The 25,549-nt window shown below is 39.8% G+C and overlaps 1 protein-coding gene across 4 annotated transcripts in view; it reads left to right on the forward strand.

The window, feature by feature from the left end:
* The first annotated feature begins 3,755 nt into the window (after nucleotides 1-3,755).
* Nucleotides 3,756-25,549, forward strand: part of cbfb (core-binding factor subunit beta) — a 34,558-nt gene continuing 12,764 nt past the window's right edge. The window contains exons 1-3 of one of the 4 annotated variants that reach the window (XM_018703574.2): nucleotides 3,756-4,364; nucleotides 4,975-5,061; nucleotides 11,153-11,269. In XM_018703574.2, coding sequence (XP_018559090.1) covers nucleotides 4,287-4,364; nucleotides 4,975-5,061; nucleotides 11,153-11,269 — 282 coding nt within the window. In that variant the 5' untranslated portion in view covers nucleotides 3,756-4,286. The remainder of the gene's footprint in view (nucleotides 4,365-4,974; nucleotides 5,062-11,152; nucleotides 11,270-25,549) is intronic. The other 3 variants (XM_018703573.2, XM_018703576.2, XM_018703575.2) reach the window with 3 other exon arrangements.

Raw genomic sequence — 25,549 nt, forward strand, 5'->3', positions numbered from 1 at the left:
AACTCTTAAATCTGAATTAAATACAAGTAAATGTCAAATTTATTTAAAATTAATTTGATTTAATACCTTAACTTAATGTCACTTTAAGTAAATAAGACAAAATTCTAGTGTAAAAATAAAACTAACCTGAACCCAACCCAAATAACTAAAATAAACTGACCTAAAATTCAAACTAAACTGTTGTAGTCTTTTCAGAATAAATAAACTTATAGAAGCTAACCTGAACTAAAGTTAACTTCACACTTGACTTGACAATGAACACATAAGAAGAGACTTTAAAACAAAATGACATGAACTAAAGTTAGCTGTGCCCAGTGTGCTGTGTGAAGATGTGACCAGACTGCATGTCAGAACTGTTCACCATGGCAACCACAGATTATCTGATTAATTAATGAACCTTTTACTGCGTCACCAGCTACTGTTGTTAATCACTCACGCACTGTTTGGCCTGCAGCTAACATACAAACACACAAATGGCCACTTTGAGGCAATAAAGTAATGAGCTCTGTGTGTGTGTGTCATCTCCAGGGTATCTGAATGGAAGAAGATTTGGTGGAAATCAATGGCTTGGGAGTCATAAAAGGAGTGTTTCTTTTTATGAAAAGTATTCAGAGCATATGCTGCAGCCCAAGGCCTTGTTTCCAACCCTGGAAATCTTATTAGGGTGAAAAGTAATGATTAAAACATTTAGTGTGTCATCCTGCACAGATGCACCACAAGTAGGCCAAAAACATTTTTAGTTTTATACATGTTAAAGAATAACATGCATCTCATTCTCACTAACACGTGAAAATATGAAATATTAGAAACACAATCATAATTAAAAGACGTCAGTTCTGCTCTGTTAGTGTATGTGTGTTTTCAAAGCTTAATTATATGTATTTTATGTTGTCTCTCACTTTGTCTCAGGAGAACTTTGAACCAAACATGTATTTCTCTAGACTCTCCACACACACAAACCGCCTCACAAACACTAACAAAACAAACAACACAACAGGTCACAACAGAGATAAACTGCATGAAAATGTACATACACACAAACACACACACACACACTTTCAACCTGCAGGTTCTTGTTCATAGTTTAATTAAGATCTGTGTGTGATTATGAAACTCTCCTGGGAGTCTAATAGTCATATTTACTCTGTGAGTGCACATGTTTGTGTGTGTCTGTGTTTGTGTGTGTGTGTGTTTGTGTAGGTATGATGACAAAAAAAGAGCTGTGCTACATTTCAGGGGCTTGTTTTTATCCGCCCGTTCATTGCATAATCAAACATTCATTCCTTATTATGTTGCAAGTGCTAATATGTCTTGGCTGTAGTGCTGTAAATACAAATTGTCTCTGAGTCTGTGTGTGAAAAGACAACTCTGTCAACTGTAAGACTGCTTTATCTTTCCTGAAACATTCAGGTATATTACATTTACTAACACTTGCCCTTCTATACTACTCACAAAAAACTCATGGGAGGTGATAGATCTTCTGTTTCAGAGTTTTTGGTACAAACCTTTTTCACTGCAGCCATTTTGACTTGTCACAGCAGAGAAAGCACAGGTGAAACAAATTTCATTAGCAATGGCTCAGATTTATTAAGTGTACCAATAAAGCATGTCAGTGAGTCAGCATGCACAGCACCAGGACCCTGGAACTAGTTCACCTAAATGGCAAGCAGTCGTAATTAATTTTATTAATTACACCTATGCTTTTCCAAATGCCAAAATGCCAAACGCTGTGAAAAAGGTCAATTGTGCATCATGGCTCAATGTCACACTGTCATGAGTCACTGGGACACTTGAATAGAGCAGAGCCGTTGTTAATGTTGTTAGCACCACCTGTGCTTTTCCTGCCACAGTATGCCAAGTCAAAATGTCTGCTCTGAAAAAGCTGTCATAATGACAGTTGTGGAAGAAGTACAGAAGTGTATATATATATATATATATATATGCATGCCTGAATCTGCAGTTCCTCTTGGCTTTACAGAGAATTATGGCATGCTTCTGCTAACTGTTAGGCTGTCCAGGCCACTTTACTGTTTTGGTTCACTCTCGCTGCTTTCATTGCATAGTTTTTGGCTGCAGGAAGCTGCTTTCAGTGAACAACCTCTAAAAAGCCACTGTACACTACCTGTGCAGCACCAGAGAGCAGACATACACAGTTAGCAACTAGCTGGTGAACAAAGCATTTAGCAACTAAACAGCCAGATATTTCCCTCAGGATTTAATAGAGAGCAAAAACAGAGCTATATCGCAGAGGGATTATTGGACGTGCATGTGTAAATACAACTTTCTGCAAACAGGTTTGTTATATGAACTTTAAAAAGTGATGATATGTCAGTGTGTTTACAGCTTGTCTCCACTGGTCCCAGTGGACCAAAAAAATCAGTTAGTGCAAGTTTAAAGTATCAAAATTACAAAAGTTAAAGTGCCTAGTGTTTTATTATGTGCTCATTAACATAATCAGCATCATTTCTTTAACTACTTCTAAGTTATATTATTTCTAAAAATGCATCATATTCTATAAACTGATCATAATTTTTGCATGTAAAATACTAATCTGCAAAGTAGCTGGTAAATATATTGTCAGGTAAGTGAAGTGGAATTGTAGTGAAAATACTCAGTTAATATCTTAAAATTGAGTATTAACACTTGAGTAAATTACTTGAGTAAATTTACTTTCCCTCCACTGAAAAATAATAATAGCCTGTGTGGAAGGCAGTGAACTTTATTCATGCAGCCTGGCACATTCTTTAAAATGTCAGTAGGCCTATAAAAAGACTCCAGCAACAAGACATTAAAATCTCAAAGTGTTGCTGAGTTTTTGACTGATGTGAAGCTCAGTGTCCTCAGGCAGAACATTTCAGAAAGGCGTGTCACTCTTACAAACTGACTTTAAAAGAAGTATGACTGGAGAAATAGTTGTTAATCAGTCTGAAATCACCTCTGTCATTTCTATAGTAAAGTTATAGTGCAGCACATCTTTTCCAAACATTCCGGGTCAGATCTGGGGGGGCGGGGGGGTTGTACTTTGGATCACTGCACGACTATTTTATGAGGGAATCACAAACACCGTGTGCCCGCCCCCTCTTTCACTTCTCACATAAGGATCCTATAAAGTTCCTGCGGTCCAGAGCAGACGCATGCGCGGTGACAGCCCCGAGTAACGTGTGTAGTAGTATTATTATTATTGTGAATGGGGGCGATGGAGGGGGAGGGGGAGGAGGGCGGTATTTTGGGTGTACAGTCACAAGAGCGACTCGACGGAGCCAGGAAGTAGACTGTTGATGCCTTCAAGTACTTTTCCAAACGGCCGTAAATTTGACTTTTCACCACAGTGTTTCAAAGAACCAGCAAAGTGATTAAAAGCTTTGTCGCTACATTAGCAACAGTTGGAAAAAGATTAAATGTAATATCGTTGTTTATGCTGTTTAGCTGTTTACTAATGCATGTTTTTAGCTGTTTGTTGTTGGTACCTTTTTCATATTTATTTCATTTTAATCTATGGCTCGCTGCTTTTTAGCCACTGCCACAGGTATTTTTATGTTTGTTTTACTGACTCATACATGGATTTTAAAAATGTAAATTAGACTAGGCCTACATGCCAGGCAGACGTTTCCTCTTGTGCCACCGGAGCTTAAAGCAGCTCTGTGCCATATGATTCATGACTTAATTAAAGCCGCCAGATTATCAGCTTTATGCAGTATCTATGTCCCCGGTGTCTTCGGGCTAATTCACCAATAACCGACAGACCTACTGAGGAAGAGCACTTGAAAGTTGCAGGTAGACTAAAGACAGACACAAACGGAGAGCGCTCGTTTGTTGCCACTTGCTTGAGATCGCACGCTCGCCAGGAGAGAGAGAAAGAGAGAGAGAGGGAGGTAGAGAGACTCTGAGAGACAGTGAGTAAGAAAGAGAGAGAGAGAGAGAGTTAGGGAGAGGGAGGGGGAGAGAGCCACACGGTCAAATTGAGCTTTATCTATCGCAGTGGGTCACTTAATAAGAGCCATTTGGAGCCAGAGGCGACCCGGAGCGCGCAAGAACCGCAGTCAGGGGGCAGATCATCATAATAAGAGAAGCAGTCATAATCACAGAGGCCAGCAGCAGAGAGCACATTGCTCCACACAGGGAAGAAAAAACACACACAGACACGGAAGAGAGTTGAGTCTAAGAGAAGCTGAGTGAGGGACGGACGGCGAGAAACACAGCTGAACTTTTACTGTGCGGGATCATTTTTTAAAAAAAAAGAGGCTAAAAAAAAGTGAAACTCAAGTGGCCGAGAAGTGTTGGTGAAGATGCCGCGGGTAGTTCCGGACCAGAGGAGCAAGTTTGAGAATGAGGAGTTTTTCCGCAAGTTGAGCAGGGAGTGTGAGGTGAGTCTGACTGTGTCTCTACACACTGGATCCATTCAGTCAGACGGCGGAAATAAAGAGAGAAGAAGGCTCGTTAGAGGAGAAAAGCATGCTGGCGGGGTGAATTGTTTGAGGTTTCATACAAGTTACCTCATTCATTTTATTTTACAGTTCCTTACAAAATTCAAGTCTGGTAGCCTACAGAGGTGCATTGCAGTCAGTTGTTTGACTTGTATTTCCTCAAAAATTGAGGAAAATATATTTTACACTTCCTTGATATTTTTCTCTTTTAATTTTTGTTCTCTATTTAATGCTCAGATTAGCCTCAAAGTGAATTTTCTGCAGTTGCTCTTTTCCTGTTGTATTAGGTTTTACATGAGTTTCTGATAAATAAAAAAAAAAAAGCCCAAAGAATGATGCCTTTTGCCTCAAATCAAAATTCTTGTGGCTTATCTTCAAATTGCAGCCTACTGCTGCTGGCAATGAGCATCGCCATTCTCTGTCAGACAGCCTCATTTGGAGAGGTTTATACTTCAAATCCAACACATGTCACATACTCAGAGTATATTAAAATGTACAAGATGTATGTATCTGTATAAAATGTATGTTTCTTTTTGTATTTTCTATGTAGATTAAATATACTGGGTTCAGAGACCGGCCCCATGAGGAGAGACAAGCCCGCTTCCAGAATGCCTGTAGGGACGGACGGTCAGAAGTAGTGAGTGCAAAACTAAATATATTCTCTTATTCTTTGTCTTCTCCTTCAAGTTCAAGATGAGGGGTGTAGTGCTAATTACTGATAGTAAGAGGATGTAAAGCTCACATGACACTGACACAGACATGAAAAACAGATAGATATCATACTGTATGTCCAATCTAGTCTTTTATGAGTAATGCAGCTTTGTATTTTGTTAAATGAAACACCACACCAAAAGGAAAATCCAGTGGCGAGTATTAATCTCAGGGCTGTCTCCATTTCAGCAGACAAATGAACCCTTATTATGAGAACACTGCGCTCATATCACTTTGTGCAGCAGCATACTGTAGATTCACATGCATGGACCGTGTGTGTGTGTGTGTGTGTACCGATGTTTTGATGTGACCCTGCACCAGGAAGTAGACGTGTTATCAGACATGCAGACCCACCAGGCTTAACTTCACTTACAGGCTCATCACTTCTCCCCTCTATGTTCTGCAGCCATCATTGCTTTGTCTGGTGGAAGCACACATTAACACGTTATCACTGAGGCCCTTCATGGTTTCAACAAACACTGTTAGGGCTGTAATTTTGGGCGTAAAATTAGTCACCTAAAGTAAATATAACCTGTCATGTCTAATTTCGGTATATACAGTAACTTGACAACATGTTGTGGATACAGTGTGATGTACTCTGAGTGAAAAGTAAAATTGAAATATCTTTATGATAACCAGAATTGCAACATAACAGCTCTGCCACAAATACTATTAATTGTTAATATCATATTTTCTATAGTAGCAAAAAATTCTAAACATTCCCTTGTTTCATAGTGGTCAGGATTTGCTGTTTTTCTTTCTTGTGTGCGTGTGTGTGTGTGTGTTTTTTTTTACTAAAATGTGATAAAACAAGCAGTTTTAAGCCTCATTTTTTCTCTGGCATTTTATAGAAAATGAATTACTGATTAATAACTAAGAAAACATCATTAAGATCAACTGATAAGTAATCATTACTTGCAGCCCAATTTTTGTTTGGACTTGAGTTGTTTTGGTGTTGGCTCAGATCTACAGTCTGTTGTGGTGCTGTGTCGGAATGCATTGTACATTTTAAATGTTTTTCTTCATTTTCATATATGGAGGAGCAGCCAGTCAGTAGTCGCAGCAGTAAGAGTTCGTTTGTGGCAACAGCGTCACAGCTGAAGAGTGTCAGTGTTCTGAATCTGTCTCCCTCCATTTCCAAACCACACTCGTCGTTTCTCACCGCGCCTTCAAATGCAACCAGTCGTCCAAGTTTGAGATGGATGCCTCTCAAAATCAGATGAGCTGATGTGAAGACTGAAATTACTTTTATTGAGCTTTTTTGTCCAGTGTATATAAGAAATTTAAGTATGATCAGCAAAATTTACTTACACTATAAAAGTAAAGATACCCAGTATGCAGGTCTCTGTCAGAGTTGTATTTATTATTATACTCTTGGATTATTATTACTCATGCACATGCAAGCAGCATTTTGATATTTTAGCTGGTGTGAGGTGAAGCTGATTCTAGCAAAAGTTCTTCCCTGCTGGGTGATTTGATTTACTGCATGAAAACATATTTTACATGCACACCAAAGGTTTTTAGAATATTAATTTGCAAACTTAATAGTTGTAGAAAATAAAAATACTCAAGTTCCTCAGAATTGTACTTGAATACAGCGCTTGAAATAAATGTACTCAGTGATTTTCCACCATTGATGAAAAGTCGCCTTTGGACTGAAAAGTCATAGAAACGTTTCCTTGATCAACACAGTACATCTGCATGTTTTACTGTCTTCACTTCTCTGCAGAGAAGTTTTCTCCATAAGTAGCACTGAACTTATTTGACCTTTTTTGTTTTCTTTTAAAAAATCCTGGGTGTAGTGTTTGTGATGAGCAGTTTATTACTTTAAAACAAGTCAGGACACGTTCCCATTGTCATTATGTAATTACTATTCACTTACTGTGTGAAGTCTGTTTAAAACGTCCTAAATCATGTCCTCAACAAAAGGTGAGACCAGGCGAAAGGCCTTTAGGCTACCGGCACAAACACACACAAACACATGGCAAGTTCTGCTGTCTTAGTCATCCTGAAGGTATTTTTCACAAACATGCTGTCATCATCACAGGAGGGGGCAGCAGGGAGGGGGCTACATCTAGTTTTACCGTCTTTTAGTGGGACATGATGCGTCCGTCTGTCTGTCTGTCCTCACTGTATTTATAAGCCTCTTCTGCTGTGAGAATTGATGGCCACGGTTTTAATGGTTTGACGGCAGCTGTGACATCAGGTCGCTGATTTATCTATCGGCCAGACGCCGCTAAAGACCTCCTGCTATTTTCATGGTCCGTGTGAACAAGTATCAGACACAATGAGACTCAAACATTCTGTCAAGGATCACTTTTTATAGATGAGACAGATGAACAAAAAGAAACTAAGCGGTAAACTTCAACAAGGAATTTCTGTAATTTTTAAAGCCCCCCTCCTCTCAAAAATGGATTTTGTTTATTGGTACGCCACTTGAATGTTTGTGCTTCATAGTGTAGACTAATGTGTGTGCAGGGTTTTACACTAGAAGGCTATTTCAGCATTCATTTACTAAAGAGAAAAAGTTTCTCTGTGCTCACTCAAAATCTGAGTTTAAGCTGTGTACGCTGTGACATCACAACTAGTTTGGAAGCCAGCATGGACCAATATGCAACTTAGAGTGAAGGAGTTTGAAATAAAAATTATTGGCACATTTGTTGATTGTGGATTTGTCTGTGAGGAGGCTGGAGCGGGTATAATGTTAAACATTTTAAACCAGATCAATGAACTACGTATGGGAAAAAATATATATCAAATACAAATTATTGCTCCAATCAGATTATTTTTAAATGTCTGGAGGGAATCTTTGAATATTTGTATCCTCATAAATATTTTCAGCTTTCTTTTATCCATAATGTTCTAGGCTAAATTCAAGAATGAGTCTAATAAAATAAAAAAAAAGACATGAAAGTTTAGAAGAACCTGTGGTTTGCAGAAGAGGAGGCTGATTAAGTAAATTTTAAAAAGCCTGTTAAAGGCACCAGAAAATAAAAGACAAACGTTTTATACTACATATTTACAGTATTGGGTTCATGTTTTCATCTGCTTGTTAGAGGAGACATACTGTCTAAATATATTTCTTTTCATGGTTTTGCTTTCATTGTTCCATTTTTTAAGAGTTGTAGTAGCAAAAATACTAAATGTACTAAATGTCTTTATACTGTATACTGTTGCGTATCTTTTATTTAAACAATATGAAAAAATAAATATATAAAATGTATGAAAATCCAGTGCATGCAAACTGGCACTTTTGTCTTGCATAAAAAAATTACAGCCTTATTAATATTTTTTAGCCATATTCTATACATACTCCTATTTCCAGGAATTTGAAAACATCACACACAGCATCGTGTGGCTCAAATCACAGGACAACTCTAAAATGTTCAGGATTGATTTGATAAATGGGACAATAATTCAAAGTAAATTATCTTCTGCTCAGCTCATTAGAGATGAGTCGCTTTCTAAACTACTATTGATTTTCATGCTGTGCTGGTCTCTCTCTTTTCCCGCTTCTCTCCTACTCTCTCTCTCTCTGTTTGTTTACTTCCTTTTATTTCATTTCCTTTGTTCTGCTCTTTTTTGTCTTTTCTTCATCTCACTTCCACCCTTTCTTTACATTCACCATGCTATCTTTACCCCCGTTGTCCTGTTTCCCTTCATTTCTCTTCCTCTTTTTCATTTCCTCCATTTCTCCCCGCTTCACTCTCTTTTTCTTTCTCCTCCTTTGTCTCTCAGTTTCCCTCCATCGCTCTCCTCTTTTAGCCTCTCCTTCCCTCTTTTTCTTTCCAGCAGTAGTAGGCAGCAAATTGGTATCAGATGGTTGTAATCCAATACTTCAAATACAGCAGAAATGATGACTCGAGTGTTCTTTGAGCTCTCGTTTCTGTGTGTGTATGAGAGACATTTTTCTCTTTGTGTGTCCATGTACACACTTGGTAATTTTCAGCTTTCTCCTTCCTTTATTTCTCTCTTCCGCTCAGTGTTGTTCTTTCCTTCGTCTCTTTCATTCAGTGTTTCTCTCTCGTGCTCTCACTTTCTGATGAGGGACAGATTTGACAGGGTGCATAATTCATATGCTTCTAGCTTCAGTCCCAGCCCTAATGCCCTTAGTATTGATCTGTCCCAGCAAACACAACTCATCACACACACACACACGCAAAGACAATGGACACACACACACAGAGATCTGCATTAAAAACAGCCATTTCTAACTTGATTTTCTGTCTCTCTGTAATTCATTGCTTTCTGACTGCAATAGAGAAATGCATTTATTTGTGTTTCTGTACATGTGTGTGCAGAAACGTGTGTGTGTGTTTGGGGTGGGGGGGTGTTAAGAGAAATGTCTCCCGTTAGAACAAGGACTCATTTTACAGAGATCAGAAAATGATATGATTATATGTGTGTGAGGGGAACAGGCCAGTGGTTCCCTCTGTGCTTTTGTTCTAAGAAGAGAGTGGTTAAACCAAAAAGAAACAGAGAGGCAGAGGGCGGGTGTGTTGAGGAAAAGAGAAAAAGAACAACTTTGATGTCAACTTTGACTCAAACTTAAACCCTTCCAGGCTTAGACCCAAATAAGACATTTAAACTTTTTCAAACATTCTGCTAGGTATACAAGAACCTTCTGGAAACATTTCTGTGAAACCATAACTTGCATTTACTTCAGTAAATCAGCATTTCCAAATCTTAATCTAAGATAAAAATGTGTTGGAACCCGCACTGAATAATAGTTTTGATTTTAAACTGGCTCTCCAGCACTTTAGTATTGCATTTGTAGTTTCAAAGCCCAATCTTAGATAAGCCAATGAGGTCACTTAAATATTTTTTTTCAGATTTGACAAAGCTCCTCCACAGCCACAGAAGACATACAGCTGTTTTTACAGGCTGTGTAATATTCCCCGTAATAGTAAGCTGACTTTAAAATGTAAAGTCAGTGGGGTGCTGTTTTACCATTAATAAAACTTAATGTGAAAGGGTGGTTCATGGTGCTTAAGCCAATACCTCACTCTGCTGCCTTATACACTGCTTTTATCTTCTTTCAGCTCATTGTTTGAGTCTCACAGCTCTCATCAAACCTCCATATAAAACCATAGGCAACTGTGACAGGTTCTGACAAGCTCACAGTGCACAACCTGTCCACCATGAAATGGCACAGGCATGAACAAATGGCTGATGAAGCCAGTAAAATGTTAGAGATCACTACGAGGCAGTCGGATCGATTTTTGGCACGAGTCCTTCCTACCAACCAAAGTCAGCAATTGTTTGTTAGTTCTAAAGATTACTTTTGCCATTTTTATTTTTTTTTTTTTTTTGATTTTCTTGTGGTGTGAATTGAGTTAAGAGAGATTTTACCTTCCCTGACCTGCTCGGAAGACGATCAGGGCCGTCCGTCGTTTGAAATCGGAAATATCAAACCTGTTCAGTCTTTACGATCAGAAATCCTCTCATGTGAGGGGAACACAGAGAAAAGCTAAGCAAACACTGGAACGGAACAATAGTCAATCAGGAAGCAAGCTGACTGAAGACAGAAGCACAACAAAGAAACAAAGAAAAAACCCACGGCCTTGCTCGTTGTCCGCCATGCTCGCGATTCACTGCACGAGAGTTCGAGTTTTGAGAGTCAAGACTCTGGTTGTTGGGGGACAGAATCTGTTAGTGTGTGGTGTGCTGTGTTGGGCCTCTCGTTGCACACCACACACTATAAGAACATGAAAGCTGACATTATTTATCGTCATGGGTGTAGTCTCTCACATTTTCTAAATCAGTTAAGATTTACAAAATCTTTTAGTGCATACCAGGCTTTTGGCTAAAAACACCAATGTGTTTGCAGTGTTGCTTTATGTCTGCCTGATGCACAGTTTTCTGTGAGCTATAACGATTTTAATGACCAATCATGTATCACATGTATTATTCTGTAATCTTTCTGCCCCCTAATGGGAGTATGAAAAAAAACACTTGAGCCCTGTCCTGCAGAACTGACTGACTTTCTCTCTCTCTCTCTCATTCTCTCTTTCCAGGCCTTTGTAGCTACAGGTACCAACCTCTCTCTCCAGTTCTTTCCAGCTAACCTGCACGGAGATCAGAGGCAGGTTCCAACAAGGGAATACGTTGACTTTGAAAGAGAGACAGGAAAGGTAGGACAAGTGCAAGATATCCACCCAACCCCTCAAACACAACAACACACACAGACACACATTTCTCTCTGTTGCTCTTCACTTGTTGCAAAGGTCATACAGTCTGAGTTGCAGCAGACAGACTGGCAACAGTGAAAACAGATATTCTGATGAATGTGTCCAAATTTCATCTTAAACCATCCAAACAGTTGGCAAAATCTTTCATTTCAACATCAGATGGATTCAAAAACATCTTTATTCAGTCATGTGCTCTAGGTTCATCCAATTCTGTTGTCACACTTAACAATGTGAAACTTTAACAGGAAAAAAAATTGCATTTGCAGAAACACCTACGTCTCTGCCCACTCTTTTGCTTTCTGTTCCTCTTTCATTTCATGAAATGAAAATGACACTAACACAAAGACCAAAAAAAAAACAACAAAAAAACAAAGAAGCAAGAGTAAAAGTGTCACGCTTCATTCTCATGATCAGACATATGTGTCAGGATGTAGGTTGTGTTCAAGCGTACAACCCTCAACAGAAAGCACATTGATTTGGGTGTCAAGTTAAACTCAAAGACAAATTGAGGTGATCAATCAATTTGTAATCAGCTTGCAGAGTTGAGCCTTTAAACCTCTAAACCTCTGTGTGTTGGGTGTGCATCACTCTGTTGTGCTTTTAAAACAATGCCAGCTGTGGCATACCACCCACTAAACATACTGCACAGCACTGGTCAGACTGGTGAAATCATTGCTGAACATCTTGTGACAAAACAGTAAGCTGATGAAAACACTTGTTCATTAATGTTCATACTCATTTAAAAACAAAGTCAAAGTTTCACAACTTAAAGAGAGCTAGTCTGCTGCAGTTGTCAAGGTGATATCCACTGTACAATACAGTGGTGCTGCTGCTGTGTTTATGTGTATGTTAATTGTCTCCCCTGGCGCAAAGCCTGGACTCGTGTGTGTGTGCGTGTGTGTGTGTTTGCGAGTGTATGTGTGTGTCTGAAGGCCCTCCACGGACACTGGCCAGCTGAAATGAATGCCGGCTGGCAGCTCATTAAAAATGCATTCTGGGGAATCGATGGACCTCCATGCCCCAAGGCTGACGGACTAATCTCACACTGTTAATTATTTAACACAAGTGCCCTGATAGTTGGGAACAGTGTATGTGTGTGTGTTTATGGGTGTCAGACAAAGACAGAAAGAATGCATGCGTATGGCTCAGACAGTGTGTGTGTGTATATGTGTGTGTGTAAGACGATATCCTCTTCTATGTCACCTCAACGGTGCTGGTTTTAATGAGGCCAGGAGCTGTCAATGTAAAGCATTTTCACAGTTGTTTTGTAGAGCTAAAGCCAAGCTTTCTTTGTCTCTCTCCCCCTCTCTCTCACACACACAGACACACACACACACACACACACACATCTTAACATGCTGACAGTCTGCTCTTTTCATCCATAATCATCTTTTGAACTGAATAACATAAGTCATGCTGCTCACAGTAAGTTACACCAGATCACTGATCTTTTTTCATCCTCCTCCAACAAAACCCGTAGTGTAAGGTTTCACGCTTTACTTTTATGTAATATTCGTTTACATCCTACTTGTATAAAAAAGGACAAGCAAGTGCACAATGTGGTTTTCCAGTGAAATGTACTTTAAAAAGAAGAAAGTGAACAACTTCACTCAGCTGCTCCATTGTAGAGCCTTTAATTGTGTGCACAGTGTACATTTAGAGAGTTGCTCTACCAGGATTCCAGCTTTAATTTCATTCTCACACTCAAAGAAACACACACACACACACACACACACAAACAAACCCTGCCTCCTGATCCCACTGGACCTCCCTGCAGAATACAACTGTCAGGCCAAGACAGAAATCTTGTGTACGTTGCAACTTCTTCTCTTAATTACTGTCACTACACATGCACGTACAAACACATACACGCCCCAAATCTCCGATCCTTGGGGATACTTTCATCTCCTGCAATACAATACAGCGTTTTACTGTTTGCAAAACCCAAAAACTATTAAATGCTAAATGGAAAAAAACATCCCTTTTTGATTCTTCATCTCCTATTTTTTTTGTTTTTGTTTTTTTGTTTTTGCCATTTTTTTCTGCAAGATATAAAACACTATTGGCCAATTGCAGTACAGTGTAGCAGTGGACATAAATGTGAATAATGGAGCAAAAATGATGATGAATTTTCATGTCTTTAGGTTGGCTTCATTGGGAAAAAGATAAACTGAGGAGCAGTAGAGAAGGATGAGACAGTAGCTCATGAGCTATGATTCAGACCAAACTACCAGGTTACTGCTATTGCCCCTCTTTCTTTATTTTTATTACTTTTCCCTACATATTTTCTCTCTCTCAGCTTCCCTGTTCTTTCCTCTGTTTGTTATTCTTGTGGCATTTTATATGAACATCCACACTGCACGTCTCTCTCCTCCATCCCTCCCTTCTTCCCTCTTTATTCCGTTCCTTATGTTGTTTTTTTTTTTGCATACATCCTCGTTCCCACTGTACATCCCCCACTCCCTCCTTTTATCCTCTCCTCCCTCCATCCGCTCTGCCCCCTCCATTCCTCCTTCTCTCCCGCCTTCATTTCCAAACACAGACGGTGCCAAAACCAAAAGGGTAGCACAGCCAGGTTAAACTTGGCGGCTAAATATAATGTGTGTGTGCTTGTGTGTGTTTGAGAGACAGAGGGAGAAAGAGAGTAGAAGTACAGGCTTTAGTGTCGTTGCAGGCTAATGGGAGCCAGCTGTGGAGGAGGTTAATTTTAGCGCTAGCTGCTAACTTGCTAGCAAGCATTAACCCTGTCCTGGACATGAATTGTATCATCAGCAGCTGGTTTACCTTAGTGGCAACAATCTGCTGTAGTTTATTCACTTTAGAGTCTTTAATTTTTGTAGCTGAAATGCACATGGACATCATATCCACATGGGTATCTCTGCAGTAAGTGCTAAAATGATGGTTGTTTCCCACACTGTGCAGCAGTGCACCCCCTGAGCACATTGTTACTCATGTTCATCTCAGCAAATAAAAGGATGAAAGATTGTCGTGCTTAATTAACTATGTGTAACTGTTTATTTGATACAGTTTCATTGTTTTGCTCTGAAATTAGGACAATAAACATTGTCATTTTGACAGGTGACTTTGACTTTTATCATCAATGAGATGCATTCTGCTATAAAATTCAATTCTTGTGGTTCTTGTAGCTTTTCATGGTAAAAGATTTTGCATTCACTTGTTCGTTAATGTTTCGCAAATGATCTCCATACTGTCAAACACTCTTTCCTTTCCTTCATTCATTCTTCCAGTTTTTGTTTTGTCTGAGGTTTCTTTTGAGTATACAAACTGCATCGCTTCTTGTGTTCTGCAGGTAACAGATACTGGTCTTCCCTTCCTTCCTTTCTTGTACCCCATTCCCACAGTGTGTGTGTGGTAGAGTTTGGGGGGCTGAAACTATACTGAAGCCTATACTGAACGTTTACTTTAACCAGGGATGCTGCACTCAATATGCTACAGCTTTTTAGAATCAATCCAAATAAAATAAAGCACTTGGGTGTGGAGTCACTGCTGGTGAAACACATTAAATTGATTAACATGACAGCAGCTCAGGAGCAGTTACTGCTGATTTTCATTATGCTCCCATTACATTTTCAGTTTTAAGTGTCAAGGTTAAGGGGTCTTAACAGAGCTAAATGTTCTGGCCATTAATCTTTTTTTGTCATGAAAACACTTGAAACAGGTTGAGATTTGGTTTGGAAACTGTCTCCAGTGCAGATCGTCTGCTGTTGGGAAAGTCATATCTGAGGATGTAACTTTAGACAAGGTTAATAATAATAATAAGGTTGAACCCACAGGAATTACTCTGGAAGTTTCACTGCTAAAAGTAGTCTCACTGTGTGTGTGTATGCGTATGTTTTTGTGTGCGTTTGTGCGCATGCTAGTGCGCAACAGTAAGTGTGTTTGCACACTGCCCCTGCATGCTGATGAGATGGTGGCGCCAGACTGATTGCCTAGCCGTACACACTGATATATGCAAGTCTACACACACACACACACACACACACAACAGTCACACACATATACAACAGTAAACAAAACCTAAAACAGTAGAGACAAAGACGTAAAAAGAAGCAGAGAGAGACAAAGAGACATTAGTGGTCATGGAGGAGGGGGTGAATGAAAAGCAGATGATTGTCTGACAGCTACATGATGGAGGGGGGTGGACTATCAGAAACAAAACAAAACCCAGAACAGAAACACACACATGTGTAGGGCTTCATTCATTCTCAAAGGTAGGCACTTTCTGTGTATGTATTTTTCCTTACTGTATTGATCATGACATCTTGTTTATATTGCTCAAACCTGAAATAAGCTGTGAATTGGCATATTATTTCAAAAAGTTGTTAGGGCAGACATCTTAGCAAAGTTCTTTATATACATGTCAGGTAGATGCAGAGTAAAAAAGTGTGGAGAGTCCAATAACCAGTCTCCTTTTAGCTCTGTTTTCTTCTCCACCAACTCCGGAGTGAAATATCTGGCTCTTGACGAAATGCTCCTCTGTTCTACAGCTAGTTGCTAACTTTGTCTGGCCTATGAAACTGCAGAGTCAGGCAACAACCCCCACATTAGTAGTTTCAGTTAATATAAAAAATTTGAGGGCGGCATGGTGGTGCAGTGGTTAGTACTGTGCACTCAGTTTGCATGTTCTCACTGTGCCTCTGTGAGTCCTCTTCAGGTACTCAGGCTTCCTCCCAGAGATAAGCAAGTTAGGTTAATGGGTGACTCCAAATTGGCCGTGAATTGGTGTGAATGTGAGTGTGAATGGTTGTTTGTCTATATATGTCAGCCCTGTGATAGACTGGCAATTTGTCCAGGGTGTACCCTCTCTCGCCAGTGTCAACTGGGATAGGCTCCAGCCCCCTTGTGGATAAGCAGTATACATAATAGATAGATGGATGAATAAAAAGTTTGATTTTTAATGTTTGTATCAACTGTAAGGGCTCAATATCCATATGGTCTTTTAAGTAGTATTTTCAGTATTTTTAAGAAAATCTTCTGGTGGCATTAAAATGTTACACAGATGTCACTAACTTTTATTTCCTACTACACCTCTCTTCTTTGCTCTTTACACCACATGATTAGATATCATTATTGTCCCAGTGGATAAAAGAATGAAAATAGAAAATATGGCAAATGTGGACACAGCTGTTAGTGAACTGTGTAAATATTTTATTGTACCTTTGCAGCAGTGCAGCTCCACACCTACAACAAACTTACAACTATTGCTCTACTGTGCAGGACGGAACAGGACTGGACGGTCATTAATAAAACACTTCATACGTTGAAGTAGAATTCTTACACTTGACAGCTGAAATTGATCATATCTGAATAAGAAACTAAAGCACCAGTACCAGAATAAAATTCTAAAAATCTGTTTACTTTTTTTGGCAAATTAAACAGGATACTTACAAGTTGTAAAGTACAGCTGTTTCAAGGTGAGCACTTCCAATTCAATCAATACTGGAGCCAGATGGTACAGTATAATGGGTGCAAGATGTTTTGGTTTACAGACTGTAGCAGATTATGATGTGGTGACTGTTCAGATCCTCCCACAGCTGCAGCAGCAGTCCAGTCTCTGGAAAGCACCATATTCAATCAGTGTTTAAACATGGCAAAAAGTCAACATGACTGATACCTCCTTCCACTGAATGTCAGCAAAATAGTTCAGCTGTGTATTCAATTCTGTGTATTTGAGGTTCTCAGGTTTCAGCATAAAGAAAGAGAGAGAGAGAGAGAGAGAGATTTCTGAATTCCTGATAAATGTGCATCATCATAATGTTGACATTTTTATACTTTGTCAGATTTTAGGCATGTTTTCCATTTATTCTGACTTCTGGTTGTATACACTCAAAGCATCCAAAAGAAAATTAAAAGTTCTTGTAGATGACAGTGATCTCTCTCGCTCTCTCTCTCTCTTGCTCTCTCTCTCACTCACTTTCTGTCTCTGACACACACAAATCCTCTAAAATCATTTCGTATCTGACACGTCTGTTGCCCTCTAATTTATTCATCAGCTTTAAGCCTCCAGGAGTCTCCTCTGTCACATGCATATCAACATCAAGTGTGTGTGTGTGTGTGTGCGCGTGCATGTGCACAGTGTGTGGTGTTATGTTTCCCTCTGAACGGAAGCTGTGCCATCAGTGCGTGACTTGTCAGTGACATCATCAAAGCCAGACCACTAATTGGTTCCCTCTGCTACTGCTGCTCTGCATCCGACTGCATGTGTGTATGTGTGTGCGTGTGTGTGTGTGTGTGTGTGTGTGAGTGAGTGTGTGTGTGTGTGTGTGTGTGCAGGGTTGTGTTTTACATCTAATGCGTCCTACATGATTGTTCAGTACATTTTAATGCAGCATTTTTAGATTTAAATCATTATAAGTGAACTTTCATATGAGCTTTACAGACAGTCGGAGTCTCCACGTTAAGAGTCGTTAATGCACCACAAAACCTCTTCCCTGTAGGCACGCATACACACACACAAACACACACACATACACACTGTCCGTCTCCTCCCACAGAGTATCGTATTTCCTGCTCGAGGCCTTAGATCAATGACCACACCCACTCCCATAATGCACTGCAGCATGCATACAGACAGGGTCGTCTGTTTATATGCTCTTTGTTTGTGTCCCAGTGTTTTATGTTGGTATCTTTTTGTTTGAGTGAATCTCTTTGCATTTGTGTGGACATAGTGGAAGAAGAAAGGTGGTGTGTGTTTGTGTGTGTGTGTGTGTTTGTTTGCATGTACACCAATCAGTCACAACATTAAAACCAGTTACCAGTTTTAATGTTGTGGCTGATCGGTGTGTGTGTGTGTGTGTGTGTGTGTGTGAGGGGAAAAAGGTACACGGTTCAGACAGAAAAACTGCAGAGAGAGTGGTCAGTCTGGTGTGAAATCCTGCATCTGTGTGTCAGCTTCATTCCTCTATTCTTAGTCCTTCTCTTCCAGTAACTATCTGCTGAACTGGTCCAAAGTATGCAAAACAGCTCACCTGGAGATACACACATTACAACTGTTTCTACCAACACAGATTTTTTATTTTTATTTTGACAGTCAGAAAGTAGCACGTCATGACTCACCAAGTAAATTCAAAGACAACAAAATTGGCAATGTGAACTCTATGATTATAGTCGTGTCGCTAGGCAACCAGAGAAATCCCAGGAGAACACAAATTAACATTCGTCCTTGTACCAAAATGGACGTTCATCGAAAATAGTTTGCCTTAATTTATACAGTAATCCACACAGGAAATTGAAAAAACAGGAAAAATGCTAAATTTGGACAGTTAATGAAGTAATGAGGGCAACACAAACTGTAAACTCAGCAAATCAGCAAGGAGGCAAACCAGCTGAGCTTTGGCTCTGAACTAAAACCTGATGAAGGGGATTATAAAATAGTAACATCTCTCTCACTAACAGAGCCCAGCAGTTTGCTGTTTGAATTTTCAACCAGTTTTGTTTTTATAATCATTTCTTCCTCTCACACATCTGATGCCAATGGTGCTGATGCCAGTGGAAAACAAACAAACATATTGAAAGTTGTAAATTGTAACGAAAATTATGAGCTACAACTGAACCAGGAGACATGTGGTTTGAGTTGTTTAACATCACTCAACTAACTGAACAGAACATGAATGGGCAATCAGTCGTCAAGCCGGAATAATATTTATAACTGACTCAACAATCATTTAACAGTCGTCCCTGCCTGAACCTTGACCAGGTGTTTTAGTGGCCTAAACATAGGTCAGAGGGTGTGATAACTTTTCTCCAGTGTCCTGTGATTTGTCCATCCAGCTATCTGCGTTTGACTTCCTCTTTGTGAGCTCGTCTTATCTTATTTCCCAGACTGAAAAAGAAATCAGTTAAAGTGAATGTAATCCAGTAATTTACACTAATATGTAATTCACCAAAAGAAGTGAAGATTGATAGCTTTTTTATAAAGTTAATGAGTTTCTGCATATTTGGAACTGAAATGCGATCTTTTGCGCAAGTGTCTCCTCCGTCTCTCTGGTTTTGTAACGCTATCTGCAGCCTATGCAGTGGATTTGCATGATATTTCCATGCCTATGAATGCCATAGGAACAAACTGTGGCTTTTGGCCCTCCAGTGCAAACAGAAACTTTGCATGGCAATAATGCACATTATGTGTCTACAGGGAGTTAGAGACTCAGACGGGGCTGGGGCTGGGGCTGGGGCCAGGGCCGGGGTCGGTTGGAGCCCATTTACTCAACTCACAATGGAAACGCAAACTGCCAGTGAACATGAATAAAAATATGAGCTCAGTATATTGACATGATAAAACTGAAATATTAGTCATGTGAGTGGTGATACCTTGTTGCAGCTAGTTCTTTCAGTTCAGTTCGTCCATTATGAATAAAAACAAAGGCTTCTTGATCTCTATAGAACAACACACAGTATGGTAAGCTGTGGTTGTGATGTTTGCAGGTCATTGCCTTTCTTTTACATCTTGTTCCTACCCTTCAGATGTAAACTACATACTCATACACATCTGACATCAGTCTGGATGACCTGGCTGTCAGTGTGTGTCATGTAGTGTTTGTGTTTGTTGTTTTGCAGCTTTTCTAATTACAGGGTGGGTGGTCAAAAGAGGAGAGAGTGATCGTGCAATAGGAGAGTACCGTGCTATTATACTTACGTTGCTAGCAGGTGGTGTGTCTTTGTTTGTGTGTCTGTGTGTGTGTGTGTGTGTGTGTGTGTATGTCAGACAATAGGCCAGAGGACGTTGGGCTGTATTCAGTCTGGGATTAGGAACAGAAGGCCAGTAACGTGCTTTATCTCCACCTGCTGCTGTCACACCTGACACACACACACATACACAAACTGATTATAGCTTCATACTCCTCTCTCACATTGTCTCTTCACCTCTATCCAACTCTCTTTTGCTAGTTATTTGTCTCTTACTCTTACTACTTACTTACTAAGAGTTTAATATGAGGGGTGGAAGTAATAAAAATTAACTGATAAAAATGCAGGTAATGAAAATCCACGTGAATTTAGAAATGGAGCAGTAAAAATGGTTGTGAAATGAAAAACTGAGTGATATGTCAACAAGTGATCTAAACCCATTTGACAAAAACAATTGTGACATGATGAAACCAGAGTCATGTTTCATCATTTTCCCTGTCTTACATTCATTCACAACACTAAATAAATGTACGGGAGTTGAAAAAGAGTGAGAAATTGTCAAATAATTCAGTTGTATTTGAAACAGCGTAGCTCTGATAATCAGCTGGGCTGTTACTTTCTAATGTCTACCATTCATCATCAGCAATACCTAACTGACAGTTATCGTTTCCACCCAAAATGTCAATCAGAAACCACGGCCACTGCAGCCCAAAAAAAAAAAAAGTTGTTTGTTTTATGATTCTCTTGTATAGTTTGGTTGGTTTCACAGTGCCTTTTCTTTATGTGACTTGTAAACTACTTCTTAAACTTTGTTGTCTATGTGCTGCTTTGCGATTTATACTGTATTGGTATTATTCAAAAACATTTTATAAATCAAAAGACTTATCAATATTGTCCAGCCCCACCAAAAAGAGTTGTCTCTAACACATATTTCAAAAAGTTCATTAAATTCTCCTGTACTTTGGCTAAAATAGTTTTCACACAAAAATCTCAAGAATTTCAGATGCTCTTATTCTCTGTCTGTCCCTCCTCATGATCTTTTCCTCTCTTTTACCTTCTCTCTCATTGCAGCTGCCAGAGATGACAATATGTGGTCCATGCTGGAGTTGTGTTGAGCAGAGTTATTATGTCTTTGTTGTTGGCAGTGAAAGGGCTGTTGTGTATCTGTGTGTGTTTCAGTGTGCTGTGGAGGTGGGGAGGATGAATCAGGAATGATTAATGTGATATGCACTTGAGTGCTGTATTGTCCGGGCAGCTACCCTGATGGATGCAGTTTTATCATTTTCTTTCAAGTACTTCATGATCTTGTATCAGAGTAAATCATGGATGAGCACCAAAGTGACTGTGTTTTATCCCATTTGATAGAAATGGGATAAAGAAAGAAAGAAAGACAGTGAGAGAGTGTGAGTTGTCTGTGACAAGCTGCTGACTCAGACACACACACAGACATTTATTGTGTGAATAACACACACACACGCACACACACACACACACCCAGATTTCCAGACAGACGCTAGAGCTCATCTTTAATCTAAGTGATCCACACACATACACACACATGCACACACGCTCTGTTGGCTGTTGTTTGACTGTAATCAACACACACAGCCTCCCAGATGCTGTGACAGTCATTGATGTAACATTCTTCTAGATAATAACATAATTACTGCTCTAAATCAGTTGGTGCCTCCAGCTTAGACAGCACACACACACACACACACACACACACAAACACAGTCACAGCAAAAGAGAGAGATGAAGTAAAAAAAAAAAAATGCGTACACTTTATGTATATTTAAGAAAAAAGAAAGAGAGGCAGGAATATAATAAGTTGTAATAGAGGAATTAAAAAGAATGGTGAAGTCTTTGTGTTGTTTATTTGAATGTGTGTGTGTGTGGGAGAGACAGACTGCCACAATTCACGAGACTGAAAACACAGATGCCCATTGTGTTCACACACCTCGTGGGCACTGGTCCGTGTGTCTCTCAGTGTGTGTGTGTGTGTGCGTGCAGCAGTGGGCAGTTGTGCTGACTAGATGGTTGGCAGCAGGCTCAATGAGAGGCACTGTGCCAACACATCCCTCTACATCTGCGTCACACACTGTCTGCCAACACACACTCAGCCTCTCTCTCTCTCTCTCTCTCTCTCTCTCTCTCTCTCCCTCTCAAACACACACACGTACTTACACACACACACACACACACACGGTGTAGGAGGCACTTACAGTGGCTTGGAGAGGTTTACATCAAAAGGGAGAGATTTGACTCGCCAGCTGAAGGCTGAGTGTATCAGCGTGTGTTTACGTCTTTGCTGAGCACCACTGTCGGGTTAAAATGGAAGAAAATAAGATAAGACAGGCAATTCTGAAGATAACGATGCTCATAATTCACAAAATGCAAACATTCACCATTCAGAGAAAGAAAATGATTCACAGTGATTCACAAAGCTGCAGCTGGTAGCTGCTGTCAGGTACAATCTTTGCAACTGCCAAAAGTCAGCTTTCATAAACATGAACTGAACTGTTTTATATTTGTAATTCCATCCACTGGCTTTGCTAAGGACTTTGTGATCCCAATGGGCCGTTGTATTAACTTTCCTCAGTTGAAATTAAAACACAAAAATCAAACCAAATTTAGGCTCTGATATTTTGCAATACTCACATCATGCCTGTCATGGAACTTCAGAAACATGTGATACAGAAGACTGTCCACAAAAATGTGATGTTGAATGTTCAGAGCGGAATCACAGGACAAAATGATGCAAGATACATAACATGCATGACCATACAGAAAGGTGATGGATTATGGGAAAACTCAACATAAAGTGTCACAGTCAGGTGACTGGGTCACCACCACGAGGTATTACAAGCTTAGATTAGTATTACTGATCTAAGCTTGCACTCAGTTTTAAAGCGAATCTAAATTCCCACTGCACTTCACCCTACTTGCTGCTTTTCTTATTCACAGTGTGCTGCAGTGTGTGAGAGTTCTCCTGTCTACGTGTGTGTGTGTGTGTGTGTGTGTGTGTGTGTGTGTGTGCCTTGGTAAATGGATGTGGGGGTTGACATGGTTCTCTCTCAGAGGAAGTCTGTGGTTGGGCCATTTCTACATATTTTCCCCTCTCTCTCTCTTTCTCTCTCTCTCTCTCTCTCAGACACACACACACATGCGAACACAGACACACACACGTTTTCCCTATCAGGCCGAATGAAGCTTTCTTTTAAAAGCACCATGCAGCCCCGCAGATGTGGAAGCCATTTCTCCCTCACATCTCTCTCTTTCACACACACACACACACACACACACACACACAGTCACACTCACACACACTCTCACAGAAAAACATTCATGCGAATAAACACAAAAACCCACAGTCTCTTGGGGTGCGGTCTCCCCTGCAACCCCGGTGCAGTGTGGGTAGCTGTGGTAAAAGAGGTCCCTGTGAGAGGGTGTCCAAAAATAGCCTGAGTAAAAATGCAGGAACGTGGCGATCGCCCAGTGTCACACAGAATAATCCAGTCAACTGTGTGTTTGTGTGTGTGCGTTTCAGGGGGGGAGTGTTTGATTTAGTTAATTTATTCCTAAATACTTGTTTACTCAGATAAAAATACCACCTAAAAGCTCTCTACCCTGGGAAAAACAGACTGTCTGTGTTTCACTGCCTCTCACTGTCTGAAGTTTACTGTCGTGGGAAAGAGGCTATGAGAGAAAGAGAAGAAATAGAAAGAGAGCAAATTAGATTTTTGCTTATTTCCACTTCATTTACCATATCTTCTATCAAGTCTTTTATCATGTTTCAGAATCAGAATCTGAATCATAATCAGAATAGACTTATGCAGTAAGTTGCACATACAAGGAATTTGTCTTGGTATATTGGTGCTAAAGGACAGATTTTTGTTTGACTGAAAGACAAGGTGAAAATCTATATTAGAAAGCCTATGCTAAAATTGTTTAAGTAAGTGTGTGTGTGTGTGTGTGTGTGTGTCTGTCTGTCTGTCTGTGCATCTCTCAGTCTGACAGAGTTTAGATAAACATCTGAGGGAAGGTAATTAAGCCAAAGGAATGGTCTAAACCAAAATGAAGCAGTATCACCTCCGCCTTATCACAAAGTCTCTTAACTGCTTTTTGGAAATTTGAGGGAAGCAGAGACAAGCTGTGAACACAAGTTGATATGGAAAACTTGTTAGCAAACAGTTGCTTATTTAGATATTTAGCAGATCTGGAGCAACACTGGCATTCATTTTGTATTTTTCTGTCAAACTGGCAAATGTAAGTCCAATATTTGCCCTCTTTTAGCTCTCACTTGGTCTCCACCAGCTCCTAAAGTGAAATATCTGGCTCTACCAAATGCAACATTATGTTCACCAGCTTGTCACTAACTGTGTCTGTTGGTGCTGAGCAGGTACAATACAGTTGGATTTTAGAGCTATTTTTGCTTAAAACAGCTGCCTGCTATGGCCACAAACAACCAATGAGAGTGGCGAGAGTGATGCTGTAACACTCCACTGAGCTGAGGAGATCATTCAGACCAGGTGATTACTTTTTGTAGGTTTGTCACCTGATGTATGAGTGAACTGTTTCAAGTACAAAAAGTCATGTGATCCATTATTGATTAAAGTATTGATTACAACAGCTCTGAAGTTAATCAAGCCATCTTTAGATGCAAAATGGCATTGAAATTCCAAACATACCACTAGGTATTCAATAATAAAAATGTAGGAGATAACAATGTACAGTAGATACTGGACTCTTAATGTCACAGTACAGATTTAAGTGCACAAAAAAGAGTAACATGCTGATACAGCCTATTTGAAAGTCAACTGATGGACGTTTTATGTATTTTGAAACTGTTATAAGACAGACCTGTTACTTTTTACTTCTACTTTCCCTAAGCAAAATATGTTATTGCAAAACATTGAGAAACAGCTTAGCCGTCATTGCACCAGTGTGGATTTATCATGCAGCTCAGACAGACTGGCAAATCTAAACAAAGAAATGGTTCTGTGATCCCACAGACTTACACATTCCCTCGCTTCATGAAAATACACACAGACGCACGCACACGTTCACATATTTGGTGGTTACTCTGCAGCCCTCCTGGCATAGAGCCATAGCCATGTAACATAACGAGGAGAGCGGAGAAAGACAAAGCCTGACCCTCCGCTGTCTGACTACACTGCTCTTTGTACACAAGGAAGTTGTTAATAGAATATAAGTAAGCATTTTTAGTCCCCTTATTATCACTGCTATTTCACTGCTATGTTCTCGCTCATTCACAGACAGATAAGGTCAAACAGGACTGACGCAGGCAGCCCACTGTTGATCGGCTGATGTTGTTGATGTACTTTTTTATTATCAGACTTAACTGAAGACACATGAGAACTTGAGCAACAGGACATTTATTTTCAATAAATAACAAGGGCTGAAAGCTGTACAGGATGAAGTCATCCCAAGTTTAAAAGATCACAGTCATATTTTAGCTGCCATTGTGTGAATAAGGCCATTGAGTAAGGCACAGACCCAGGGCAATGGAAATAAAAATGAAGACACACGCACAAATAAATGGCCAAAAGAAAGAAA

This window comes from Lates calcarifer, linkage group LG10 (genome assembly GCF_001640805.2).
Source record: "Lates calcarifer isolate ASB-BC8 linkage group LG10, TLL_Latcal_v3, whole genome shotgun sequence".
Classification (NCBI taxonomy): domain Eukaryota; kingdom Metazoa; phylum Chordata; class Actinopteri; family Centropomidae; genus Lates; species Lates calcarifer.